Genomic DNA, 13,143 nt, shown 5'->3' with positions numbered 1-13,143 from the left:
CCAGACACACTACTTCCATCTGTCTGAGATGTCGGACAAGACACGCTGTCATTGCCAGTAACGAGTCAATGCCACCTTGAGCGGCTGCCAAGTCTCTTCAAACTGCGTTTTATTCCGCCAGCGTCGCTCATGGTTAGGAGCTATTGTTATAGTGCACTTATTATCTCAGACTTTCAGTTGAAGTCCTGTGCGTCCACTATTTGTTGCTTGGTGAGGTGAATGTTTCAGGCCTGCTCGAGACTTGACTCAACATCAGTGTTGGTTTGTAAGTTGTAGTTACTGTAATTCGTCTTCGTGACAACCACGGCCTCCTCTTTGTTTTTTTCCTTTTCCAAGAATTTCCTGCCTGGTCTACTCCCATTCAGCAGAACCAGGGAAAATGAAAGGAGGTGATGGCTTGTAGCCACGGCTATGACTCACACTTAACCACAGTGTTGATAGTGCTCAGCTGGATGATATTGATGATATCTCCAATGATAACATACTCTGCATTTAAGAGGCTAGTTTAGGTTAGCAGTCAGCAAACTGGACAGCGTTCTCCGTCGGTGTACACATCCATCCTTCTCACCTCAGTCATGCTAGCTGCGTGCTCCTACATTTGATCAGTCCGCTGCCCTCGGTGGCCTAATACCCCTTGAGATACTAAAGGGAGAGACAGCCTGGTACAGTTCGTATGCTTCATATTGCCATATCACTCCACAGGCGTCAGATAACAGAACGACAGATTTTATTGTTTAATTTAAGTCAGGTCAAGCTGACACACATGGCAGATGGTGTTGTTTAAATATGTTCTGGCCTGTATGATGTAATGGTATCTAATCTCCTATTACACGTCACGGTATGGACATATTGATTACATGCGATGCAACCCCAGAACCGACGCAGCCCGTCTTTTGCCTTTCATTTCCCACAGCTCTGGCTGAGCCGATCACATGTCCCGGCTTACCTCTGGATGAGGGACACTCTTGTGCTGCTTCTCTGAGCCGTCCGACTCTAGCTGCACAATTTGAACTAACGCTGGCTCATCGGGCCGTCAGCACGATTTGATCTATTTCTCTTACGATTTGATGGTGTTTTGCTTATTACAAATTTACAAATCTCAGTCTCTAACGTAACGGTGGGTGATTTAACTGGACATCAGCTTGGGCTTTAGTGGTCTGAGCTGGAAGAAAATGGTCTTGCGTCACTTCGTTCTCCTCCAGAACAGACTCCAGCACACTTGTTTGTGACGGTGTCTCTGAACTCGGTTACCTCGCACTCCGATCCATTTGAAGTTGACTGCTAAAGTTTTTCCAGCGGCCCTGGACTGGTTGCAGTTTATTGATTTTATGAATGGAGCGCTCCCTTGTAGTAACCAGCTGACTGTGACCCCCCGCTCTCCAGAGCTGTAGCTCATGATCAGGCACATGGCTAGCTAGTGTGTGTGTGCGCTCTGATCTGCTGAACGAATCCTGCTGTTGATTCAAACTAAGTGTTCCTTACATATTTTATGTTCCAGCTATTAGGCCATATAAAATAATTAAAGATAAACATGCATGTTTGTACTTTTATATCATAGTTTACATTCAATAACTCAGGACTGTCCCTGCTGCTATCCCCTATATTTAAACCACTAGTTTTCACTGACTCACATATGTTGAGAAGAGAAGCCATCACATGCTTTACAGCACTTGGTTATACATCTGCTTGGAGGTGGGACTCGGGGTGGCATGCTAGGATTGCATGAGCCCATGCCGTGCAGTCTTTCAGAGCTCTGCCCACAGTGTGAAAGCTGGAGAGCATCACACTTTGGTCTCATGACTGGACGGGCTTCTGTGTGTAGCCTTCCAGGAATCTTATCTGAAGGCTTTGATGAACTCGTTCCCCTCATTTAACGTTCTTTTATAGTCCTACATCTCGGGACAGCTAAGATCTGGCAAGGATTGCCAATTGATAAGGCCTGCTTCAGTTAATGTGTCTCAGTGCGTTTGATATATTCTCATTTAAGGTCACCAATGCATGCTATCCCGCTTTGAATTTATCGAAAAAAGAAAAGCTATATTTTAACACCTGTAATCAGGGAAGCACAGACATTTTTCTTGGTGGACTGTGCAGATGTGTAAGATTTTGATATTAGAATAAGATCTGAGAAATTATTTGAATATTGTGATTAGATTTTTCATCAATGTTGGTAAATTGCACCTACTAACTTCTTGTTTAAAGGGCCGCTGCCCAAATAATAACTGTGTAGTCACTCACATATATAAGAATGTGAAGTATTGCCTTTTTATTTTATACTTTGCCTTGAAGGAATGTTGCATGGCCTACAGCTTCAAAGGGCATGTGTTAAAATCTGCCGGTGTGCTTCCTTTTTATTTATGTGCACGTCGCTGTTCTTGACTTTCCACCTGCTCCGTCAGAAAAAAAGACTTGACTTTGAATTAGTCTCAAATGAAGCTCAGACTCCTTGCTTGGTTTGTTGTCTGCAGACCTTTCTCAAATTTTTATATCAGCGATGAGGATTTGTTCTTTGATTCGTTTCAATTTCGAAGAGAACAGCGGTAAGGAATTAAGGTTATGGAAAGAAAAACTCGCGCCAAGAGGTTTAGCTCAGTGTACCGTGGAGGATGCCCCAGTTCTGAGTGCATGCTTACTGCCGTTCACCACTGGTGCTGTTGTAATTCTTCTAGTAAAATATATTATATTCGTATAAATTTGCTCGGAGCTATGGGACAATCAGTTTAATCAAAGTAAACAAGGACAAACGTAAAACGAGGGAGTGTATTATTTTTTTTATGTCTGCTTTTTCCCTGAGAACCAGTCTTCTGTTTGGCCACAGCTCACGCTAAAGTGCTGACCCCACTGCTTCCAGTCTTTCTAATGGGTAATAGAATTGCCAGGGCAGATGTTATCTCTCCCCGTATTACGTCAGACAGGGCCAGAGGAACGATGGGTCGACCAACCAGCCTCATTACATTGTTGGGGAAAAAGAAGGAGGGGGAGGAAGGGCTCAACTGGCACGGTTTCTCACTTAAGAGAGCGTGCTCTTGTGAATTGTTGGGGTACAGTCGGAAGAGAAAGTGATCAGATTACTGTCTCTCTGCATGAATGCATTCACTCCCACAAACACACTAACCAACAAAAGGACAGAAAAGTGTAGGGTTTGTATTTTCTACAGGAACGGAGTAATCATAAAACCTGGATCTCAGAGGAAGAGGGAGGGAGGAGGCGAGTGAGGAAGTGGGAGAGTGTGTTTTTGGCAGGGGCTTTAAGCTCAAGTCTTTTGTTGCCTGACATTCTCAGGTGCCATGGTTACAGGTTAGCAGGGCACACTCCTGCTTTATCTCCCCATTAACACTTTGTGAGATTGCGTTGGATCAAAAGGACAGAAAGGAATTCTTCCAATGCGACCTCCATTAAGTCGTCGGGTGTGTCGCACACATGTCACTGGTTCAGCAGGTAGTGGAAGTAAACATTGTGAATTAGATTGGCTGAGTTAACATGAGCACCGTGACCAGCTGTGGAGATATAGAAAGCAGAGATAACAGTATTGTGCAAATATTAGGTAGTCCACAAACTAAATTTTATGGAAAATAAAGAATAAACATAAGATTAAACATACTGTCATTCAGTAAGTGATGCATTCATTGCATAGAAAACACCACTAAAGCCACAGATACTCATCAAGTGATTAGTTCATCGTCCATAGTTTTGTAGCCGACAGTTGCCACTAGTGGATCTGGTCGCCTGGGTAACCCACTTGTATATTTCTGACGACAAACAACAATAACCACCACTACTCCACCTGGATCCACCTGACACTATATGTCCATTATTAGCTGGTACATTTAGGTTGGAGGAACCGAAGTTGTGGACAGTGTTTAAACGTTTGAAGAACTCTGACTATGTTTGCATCAAGAACTCCCATTGGTCACCACCACAATTGACCTTTGGCTAAGCCCCGCCCTAGAATGTAGATTGACCAATCACAGCTCCCACAGGGGTCCGACACTTTTTCACAGCGCTCCATTGACTTTAACGCAGGCGTCTCATATTTTCGGTCTCGGCAGGCTATACTGTCGGTATATATCCAGGGTATGGATAAGCCCAATGATGTGCGCGCAAAACCCTGTGGAGCTAACCAAAACATCACCGTTACAGCTTAAGTTGCATAGTTGTTGATACGCTAGCACACGCTGAAGAAATACAACGTTATACGTGCGTAACGTTAGTCCGTTTGCTTCGTAATAACGATTATAGAAGTGAATAGAGACGTACCCAGCTTTGCATGAACAGTGTTGCTCCTTGATATTGTCAGTCCCAGCCTCCGTCTCGATTAATAGGATATGCGGTGGTTCATTTTTTGACTGTGACCGGTATGCTTTTGCTTCTGTTTGGATGCCTTGTTGTTCGTTGCGTTTCACTTGTATGTCCTGAATATAGCCTTCGAACGCATATTGCAGCCCCTTTTGCCTACTTCTATCGGACACTTTATTTGCTGCTTTATAAAAGTTTGACAAAAGTTCAGCAGGAAGAGCTGTCACAGCATAAGCCATGTTGATACCAGAGCCTTATAGATAACCAGAAAACCACAGCCCAGAAGAGAATGTCGGACGTAGCAACAGTAACTAAGGGGGGCGGGGCTTAGCCAAAGGTCAATTGACCCATTGTTGGTCTTCTGATTGGTTGGCCTACCACCGACCAGAGGGCCCCCACCTTTTGTCAGGTCCTGACTTCCTATGTTACTGTTGCTAGGTTAGACAGCCAATAACCAGGTATGGGTCTATTCCTATAGAAAAATGTTGAAAGTTAGAGTCAATCTGGCCAATTGAGCATTTATATAATTGTCCTGACAACCCCATTCATCTTGTCTTTATCCTGCAATACCAGTAACTCCAGACACTACCGACATTTGGTTAATCTGTGTCTATCCTCTCTACTCCCAACCAATTCAAATTAATTTACCCATGGTGAGCTACTGGTCCGGCCCTTCTTGTCAAATTTTAAAACCCAGTGTAAGCCAAAAAGTTTGCCCAACCCTGGTCTTGAGGTAATGTGGAGGTGAGAACGTTAGCAAGTTGACATTGGAGAAAAAAAAAAAAAAGACTAATCTTGTCACCAGTTTTTGGTTTTTTCCTTCACTGAAATCACTCTTGTTTTTGACTATATGTTTTTCACATTTTTTGATGAATCACAATTATGAGTCTATAGGTTTTCACTGTTTTGCTGTGGGAATGGACGCTCACATTGTTTGTCTAACCTAGCAACGGGAAAATAGGAAGTTGACAAAGGGCAGGAGCCCTATGGTTGGTGGTCATCAGACTAATCAGGAGGCCATCAAAGGGTCAACTGTGTCTACTCATAGTTGAGGATACTTCAACCGGGTACCCGCCCCGCTTCATATTATCAAAAGCTGTTAGTCCCTTCCTGTGTACGTACGCCCCTTGAATGAGCCTTAATAATTATGTTCCTATGAGCTCTGACTGATTAACTCACCGATATCACATCTACCAGTTCACATTATTAGATGTATTTGCCCTGCTTTATACAGATCTTCACATTTTGTTGTATGTCATATGTTCATTGTACAAGAAGTTAATGTAAAGTACTGTTTTGTACTAACACAAACTTCTCTCGTCATGAAGATGTCATATGAGACTTAAAAAGCCAATGCCCATATTAAAGACATGCACATTTTTCAGAATTATTCTTGTTGACGCTGCGTTAAATGTGAACTTGGAGCTGGTTCATCTAGCAGCTTATCTAAAAAGGACTGGAGACTGTTTTAAAACTTTACAGATGCTTTCATAAGGGAGTTTTCCAATACGTTAAACTACTGTGGTCGTATTCTCAGAGCTGTGCGTGTGGACTTTGGGATTATTATCAACCATTTAGCTCCACTCACATTTTATTTCACCTCTAAATAAGTGGTTCTGATAATTGAAGGTTGCTCTAAACTTTCTGTTAACTAAGGGTTCGGGGGGAGGTTCAGCCTAAACATATAGAATGGGACAATAATTCCCTCTGCCAAGATAATAATTTACACCTACAACAAACATCACACTCATCACAAACTTTCCCAGGTTGCAGCAAATGCTAACGTTGACAGACGCTTGTGTGATGAAATTTGAGAAGAATATTTTAAATTTCGGTGCGAAAAGATTTTAAAGCATAAATGGAAATTAAAATGACCAACTTTTCTAAGATTTAAGACCTTTATCTGAATAAATAACAATTTCCTAACTCGCCGATGTCTCCAGCAGTGTGCGATTAGTGCTAGATGTTATTGTTGTCACATAATACAGATGTATTCGATGTAAATATAACTCCTCTAGTTTCCTACCTGCCTCTCCATTAATGACTGATGAATTAAGACAAAAATACCCTCACAGAAAATCTTTAAAAATGAAAGAGCTGCCATTCAAATGTTAAGGTAGTAATAAAGGTTGTCATAAGCTTAGTGGCATGTTCAAAAGTCTCAGCATCCTTCCGCTTGAAAAGTCAGTATGTGGGCTTCATTGATGTAAAGTTCTTTACTGAGGCCAGTTTATTAGCAACATTACTTTATTTATTGTTTATTTTTTTTTAAACTTTTGTGTCTGTTCTCTGGGAAATCAGCTTCAAAATAAAAGAGGCCTCCTAAAGGGTAAGTGCGGGGCCCAAGTTGTTGTGAGCGCCTTTGTGTGTGCTGCATGAATCACAGTTGGTGGTGTATCATCAGTAGACAACCAGGTATATATATCATTGAGGCCTTTGCCATCCAGTAATCCTCTCCCACACCCCCGCCTCCCTCGCCTCTTTCTCCCTAGCTGAAGTATAATATCTAGTTTGTCTCAGACACATTCATCTGCCCCCTGAGTGGCTTCTTACAGATTAACAGTGGATGGAGTTTGGAGACTGAAACCTCTTCACTGATCACTCAGCTTTTAACTCGGGCCGGATCTGTGCGGTAACCGTGTCGCTGTAGACTTTGAGACCTCCATGGGAGTTGCGTGCACATCTTCAAGACCGTAGCGAGTAGTAGTTGTTGTTGATGATCCAGAGCTCACGGGAGGCTGTGGTGACTGTGGTTTGTCCAGGAGATGCATGAAGGAGCCTGGTTATGTTCCTGTACAAAGCCCTTAAACACAGAGATGAAGAGGAGGACATCCAGGTACACACTCAGCGACTCGGTGACACTTGTCAAGCGGTGGGATAACCTGTTTATTGAGAGGTTTCAGTGAAACCAGAATTTGTTGTAGGCAGAATTGAACGCTGATAATGATTTAGATAAGAAAAGAAAAAGTCATCTAAACTCTTCTAGATCACCTTTTTTTCCATTTTGTTAATATCCAAAAACATGCTGACATTGAGGGTCATGTGCAGAGCGGAAATCATGCCTGTAATGCTATTGTTAGAGTTTCAGGAATTGTTGAAATGCTTTGGTGTTAAGCAGGTGATGGTGTGTGCAGGTTTCCCTCTTGGTGCTGAGAGGGATTAATGGAGCTAATCGCCCCCAGGTCCCTCTGAGCCGAACAATAAGGCACGAGGCGTTAATTGAAAATTCCTGGAACATAAACCCTTTTTATGAAAAACTTTAAAAAAAGAATGTTTTACTGCTGTTTCTAGCACTGCTGGATAATCTGTTGCCAATGTGACTTCTAAACTCTAGTTTGTATGATGTTTAATTTAAATGGTTTTTTAGTTTTTGTATGCAAAATCCTTTCTTTTAGTGTTTTAAGGATGTTTGAGATTTAAAACCTGAACCTATCTCTTATATCCCAGTTTTTCTCTTGTTTGTCAGCATTGTTTTGCTCATGCAATGTTCAGAAGACTTGTATCTTGTATCCATTGAATGCAAACATAACAAACTTCAGTCCTCTGCTCACAGCTACTGTTTCTTTTTGTTCACAGTCCCAGAAACCCTGGATAGAAAGCACTTTCACCAAGAGGGAATGTGTGTACATACTTCCAGTGTCAAAGGACCCCCACAGGTATGTGCCTCGTCGCAGTGAGTCCTCTGGTGATAGCCATGGAAACGGTGTAATTGCATGGTGTGTGTTAAAGAAGGCCCAAACCCTAACCACTACTCTGAATGAGTCTGTTTTAATGTTTATGTCTGTCACTATAATTACACATGCAAGTGAGAGGGAAGGCCAGTGATGAACCTGTGCATCATATGTTCTGCCAGTTTTGAGGATGCGGCTTTATTTTTGCCGTTTTAGGAAGTTGGGGTTTCCTCATTTGGACGGTTTTCTTGCTTTGAAGTTCATGAAACTTGTATCTGTCTTTGTTTCCTTGTGCACTGATATATTAAATGTAAAAAGAGGGAAGCATCAGGTTTTCTGCAGATTTACTGGAATGTGACAAAGCGGTGTTAGAACTGTATGTAGGCCAATTCTTGGCTTGTCATGAGGGGCACACTATTCACAATGTACACTGTGTGCATGTGAAGCACTTAACTTAAAGGTACAGTAGCTGGTACAGACATTTATCTAGTTATAAAGGAAAAACAGAAAAAGGGACCTTTAATTTGTTAAATTCTTGGTCATTTGGTTCCCCACAGCTCCATATATTTACTGTTTAACAGCCTTCTTTGCTCGTAAGCCATTTCTGTTTTTAGTTACAGTTTCAAGAAGCTGGATGCATTGTTCTCTTCTTGTAAACTCAATGGTCCTGGGTGACTTTTTTCCTGTTTTCTTTTACATCAATGATTTGCTCCTGGCGTTTCTCCACTAACATCTGTACGTGCTTCTGCTACCAGATGATTGGAAGGTGTTTGTGAACGTAGGCTCATTTAACATTAGGCCAAAGGCCTGCATGTGACACCAGTAAAAGTGAGAGTCCCCTTGGCAGGTTTCACAACTCTGGGTTAAAGGCCAGCCTAACCAGGCCGTCTGCCCAGCTGATAGATAACCTTCCTTAAAGCCCTCAAACAACTTTGTCTGCCGAGAACTGCCCTCTCTATTTAAAACTATTTTATCGCTGTTAATCACATTTATGTCACGATTCATTTATATTGAAATAAGTCTCTGATCACATTTGTGTGAAACTCCTTCCAGATGCCTTCCAGGATGCCAGATTTGCCAGCAGCTAGTCCGGTAAGTATTCGTCACTGTTTCACTCATTCCTTGTTACCTGACAGGATTAGCCTGAGTGGATCCGTGCTATCAGGTTAGTTTATACCAGAAATATCCCAGAGACAAATTCTTCTCAAGTGCAGTTCCAATGAACAGTAACCGTCCTCAGGAAACAATTAACTTCCAGCTTTGTGTGTCAGGATGCATATTCTCCCCTGAGGCAATTATGGAAGCTGACAAAACTAAACGGCGTGGGTTGGTGTTTATCTGCCACAATAATAACACGTGATTTATGAGGCTCATCAGAAGTAAAGCCTGTTGTCACAATAGAGGTTAAAATAAAAGTTTTTTTATAGTTTTATATTCATATATTTCTTTTATCTGTGTGATTTATTTAATGATCAAACTCAGGCTTTGGGTGTTTCAGATGTTGAGTGTTAAATGATTGAATTCTACCAAATTCTTGGTAATCTTTGAAACACTGTGTCAGCTTCTGTCTTTATCTCAGACAGAGGTTACTTCAAGCTGTTGCCCGTTGGTTTTATCAGTGCAGACGGCAACTGTTGCAAACAGATTGTAGCAAAATGTGGTTTACTAGTCTGTCTAAGATACTAAAGTTATGTCTTATCTGATCTCTTATTTGACTACCTGAACGTCGTAAAGGTTCATTCTTGCTTAGTAATGATTAATGTGGTCATTGTAGAGCCTTTAGTATGGAAACATTTTCTTTACTGTTGGCTGAAGGATGTGAAACTGATTCATGTTCTTTGTAGTGTGTTTTTAATTGCTCTTATATATTATTCTGCTTTTGACACCTTTTTGTTAATATTGTTGTCGTCATGTTATTGTACTAACATTTAATACTGCTCTGTTCATCTTCAAGGTGCTGCTGTGGCCGGCTGGTGCGGCAGCATGTTGGCTTCACAGCCAGCTTGGCCACCAAGTACTCGGACGTGAAGCTGGGTGAAAATCCCAGTCTGTCCATGCCCGAGCTGGAGGAGTGGTCGGTGGAAAAACACACAGAGGAGAGCCCCACTGACGCCTATGGTGTCATCAACTTCCAGGGAGGGTCTCACTCGTACAGAGCCAAGGTAAGAGGGCAAGCTCCCCTCTGCTGGAGGGCATGTTTTTATGGAGGAAATGGTCCATTAAAGTGTATTAAAGGACTCTGTTGAATGAGTCTGTCGTAGATAAACAACCACTTCACACTTGACTCGATAACTTTAACCTTTAAAGAAAAAAAATGGCTTTATTCCTGCACATTATTAAAAAAAACAAAAACTATTTATTTACAGAATTATGGATTGACAAACATGAATCGCTCATTTTTCAAGCAAAGCTCCCAAACATTTATTGGTTTTGGCTTCAAAAATGTGAATGTTCTGCTTCTTCCCTATTCTTATCATAATTTTTCTTCTCATGTTCACTTGTGGACAGTATGTGCGTTTGTCCCACGACTCGCGGCCAGAGAGCATCCTGCGGCTGATGCTGAAGGAGTGGCATATGGAGCTTCCCAAGATCCTCATCTCTGTCCACGGGGGAGTTCAGAACTTTGAGCTGCACCCTCGCATCAAGCAGGTGGTGGGCAAGGGCCTCATCAAAGCTGCAGTCACCACCGGGGCCTGGATCCTCACCGGAGGGGTCAACACAGGCACGTACTTTTTGTTATTTGCAGGGAAAGTCAGTTTAATTCAATACACAGCACTTTGCTCTCAGGTATTATTTACTTTCAGTTGCATTTCATTTAAAGCTCCGTTTCTCTAATAGTAGTGGAAACTGTTTGTGCGCTACCTGGAGCAGGGTCAGTCCTTTAACTGGAACAGTCATTGTTAAACGCGATTTCTCTGCATGTCGACCTCCGTGCCGAGAAGAAAGGAAGTGATGGCCACAGCAGAAGTAGACATGTCATTGTCTATCAGCTGCAGGTTTCCATAGGTCCACACGTGACATTGCTTGACATCCAACTGGTTTTAGTGCTTTGTGTTTCTGATAGTTGTCGTCGTCCTTGTTTGACCAAAGAAACCGCACGAGCAATTTCAGTTAAACTTTGGACTGAAATGAAATAGAATCAGCAGACTAAACTCACTTGAACTGTACCACTGATATTGGCATGACTGAATAAATAAGTACTGACACCTCTGTCTCAGTACAAATATTAAATGAAGGGTCTTCCTTAAGAACACCCACATTGTACGGAGACCAACACAAACTCACGGTCACCCCGAACGTGATGCGCTGATGTAGCAGAAAGCTGTAATACCGACCTCTAAGCGTGTCATTTGGCTGGGAGTCGTAGCTGAGGTGTGTCTGCAGCCACAGCGCGGCGTTAAGATGCTGTGGTCTGATCATAGTGTTTAAAATATTACTCACGGGGTCAATTACCCAGACCAGTGATTACTTTTAATGCCACTCTGGCACCCTGGCCAGTTGGGATGGTCTCCTGGCTCACAAAATCAGCTGAGGATTGTGGTTCACAAACAGCTCTGGGACTAATGCAGTTGTTGTTGACATGCCTCATCGGCGGCATCTTCTTCTGGTGTTTTGAACTTTTCTTTTCACAGGCGTGGTTGAAGGGATCTATCTCACTTTTACTAGATTTGAGCGATCCTCTTTATTTTTTATTTTCCAGTCACAATTCAAAACCTGTTTAAGAAATAATGAATAATTGATTTGTTCATGGCATCCTCCTCAAAGGTGTGGCGAAGCACGTGGGAGACGCTCTCAAAGAACACTGTTCGAGGTCATCAAAGAAAATTTGCACTATCGGGATCGCACCGTGGGGAGTCATTGAAAACAGGAACGACCTCATCGGCAGAGATGTAAGATGCAACTCCTAAAATACAATTGACTCATCTTTCTAAAGCTCATAGGTTATGTTCCTCTTTTCTGCTTTACTCCCACTCTTCTAATGGTTTCCTTTGCTCGCTACAGATTATTGCTCCATATCAGACGCTGCTGAATCCTCTCAGCAAACTGAACGTTCTCAACAATCTGCATTCGCATTTCCTCCTGGTGGACGATGGGACGGTGGGCAGATACGGTGCTGAGGTCCAGCTGCGGCGGGACCTGGAGAAGCACATCAACCTCCAAAGAATACATGCGCGTAAGAAAACCAGCGATGCAGCAGTTTCCATGACAATGACATAGTGTTTTTTTGGGTCTCAGATGGCCGCACCTCCTCCGCACACTTGGCCCATTAAATGACTGAAATCTATATCTTGATATGTAAAATACGCCTGCAAACATCTTCCCACACTGACTTAAAGCTTCTGTCCTATTATTTAATATCATTATCATTATTTAATAATCCAAGTGCGCCCCCTGTTCTTTTGCTTTCAGCGTTAATTTCTTATATCGCGTTCTTGCATTGTGATGTTGATAATTGACTAGTACTCAGAAGTGAGCAGGAAGGCGCCATCCACCATAGATTCTTTCTTCAGACAAGGACAATTAATGATTATTTACCGTTAATAATGCCAATCAATAATGAAAATTCTAGGGTGACTTGACATTCATATTAAAACGAAATGCAGATACACACATTAAATTACAAACTCATTTTAAGCTCTTTTTCCTTTCAAACAAACATTTGTTCTTCAGTGACTAAGAAAAACAACAACATTTGGTGCATGGTGTTACTGGATAGGTTCTGACTTGTTGGAAGAGAGTGACGACTTTCTTCCTGGAAAAATCCAATGATCTGCCGACTGCAGATTTTAAGCAGGTTCAAATGTGCCTGAGGTTTCCTGGAAATAATTCATGAAAAAGACGCCAACAGTCTGATCTATGCACAATTAACCTGACTGTTTAGAACAACCTGAGTGAGAATTACACTTTCGGTGTGAAAGTTAATATAATATTTCAACTTCTTAATCACAAATTATAGGATTATTGTTCAGAATGATTTATGAATTACCACATTTGTCGTCCTGTTTCATCATAAACTGAACATTATATTAATCCTAGGGTGTATTAAAATCATTCATTTACACTAGTGTACCTAATGAACCAGAAAATGAGTGTATATGATTATTTAGTCTATAATTTGACAGCTAATATTCTCATTAAAATAACTATATATACTCTTTCATACCCTTCGTTTTAT

The 13,143-nt window shown here is 41.8% G+C and overlaps 1 protein-coding gene across 5 annotated transcripts in view; it reads left to right on the top strand.

Moving 5' to 3' along the window:
- The window catches only part of trpm7 (transient receptor potential cation channel, subfamily M, member 7), a gene marked incomplete at its 3' end in the record, with an annotated part of 35,450 nt that overhangs the window by 636 nt on the left and 21,671 nt on the right, over positions 1–13,143 (top strand). For all 5 annotated transcript variants that reach the window (XM_084541185.1, XM_084541186.1, XM_084541184.1 and 2 more), the window contains exons 2-7: positions 7,873–7,952; positions 9,021–9,059; positions 9,922–10,129; positions 10,476–10,689; positions 11,733–11,857; positions 11,970–12,141. In XM_084541185.1, coding sequence (XP_084397311.1) covers positions 7,873–7,952; positions 9,021–9,059; positions 9,922–10,129; positions 10,476–10,689; positions 11,733–11,857; positions 11,970–12,141 — 838 coding nt within the window. The remainder of the gene's footprint in view (positions 1–7,872; positions 7,953–9,020; positions 9,060–9,921; positions 10,130–10,475; positions 10,690–11,732; positions 11,858–11,969; positions 12,142–13,143) is intronic.

This window comes from Chelon labrosus (genome assembly GCF_963514085.1).
Source record: "Chelon labrosus genome assembly, chromosome: 3".
NCBI classification, from domain to species: Eukaryota; Metazoa; Chordata; class Actinopteri; order Mugiliformes; family Mugilidae; genus Chelon; species Chelon labrosus.
This window is presented reverse-complemented; position numbering and strand designations above follow the sequence as displayed.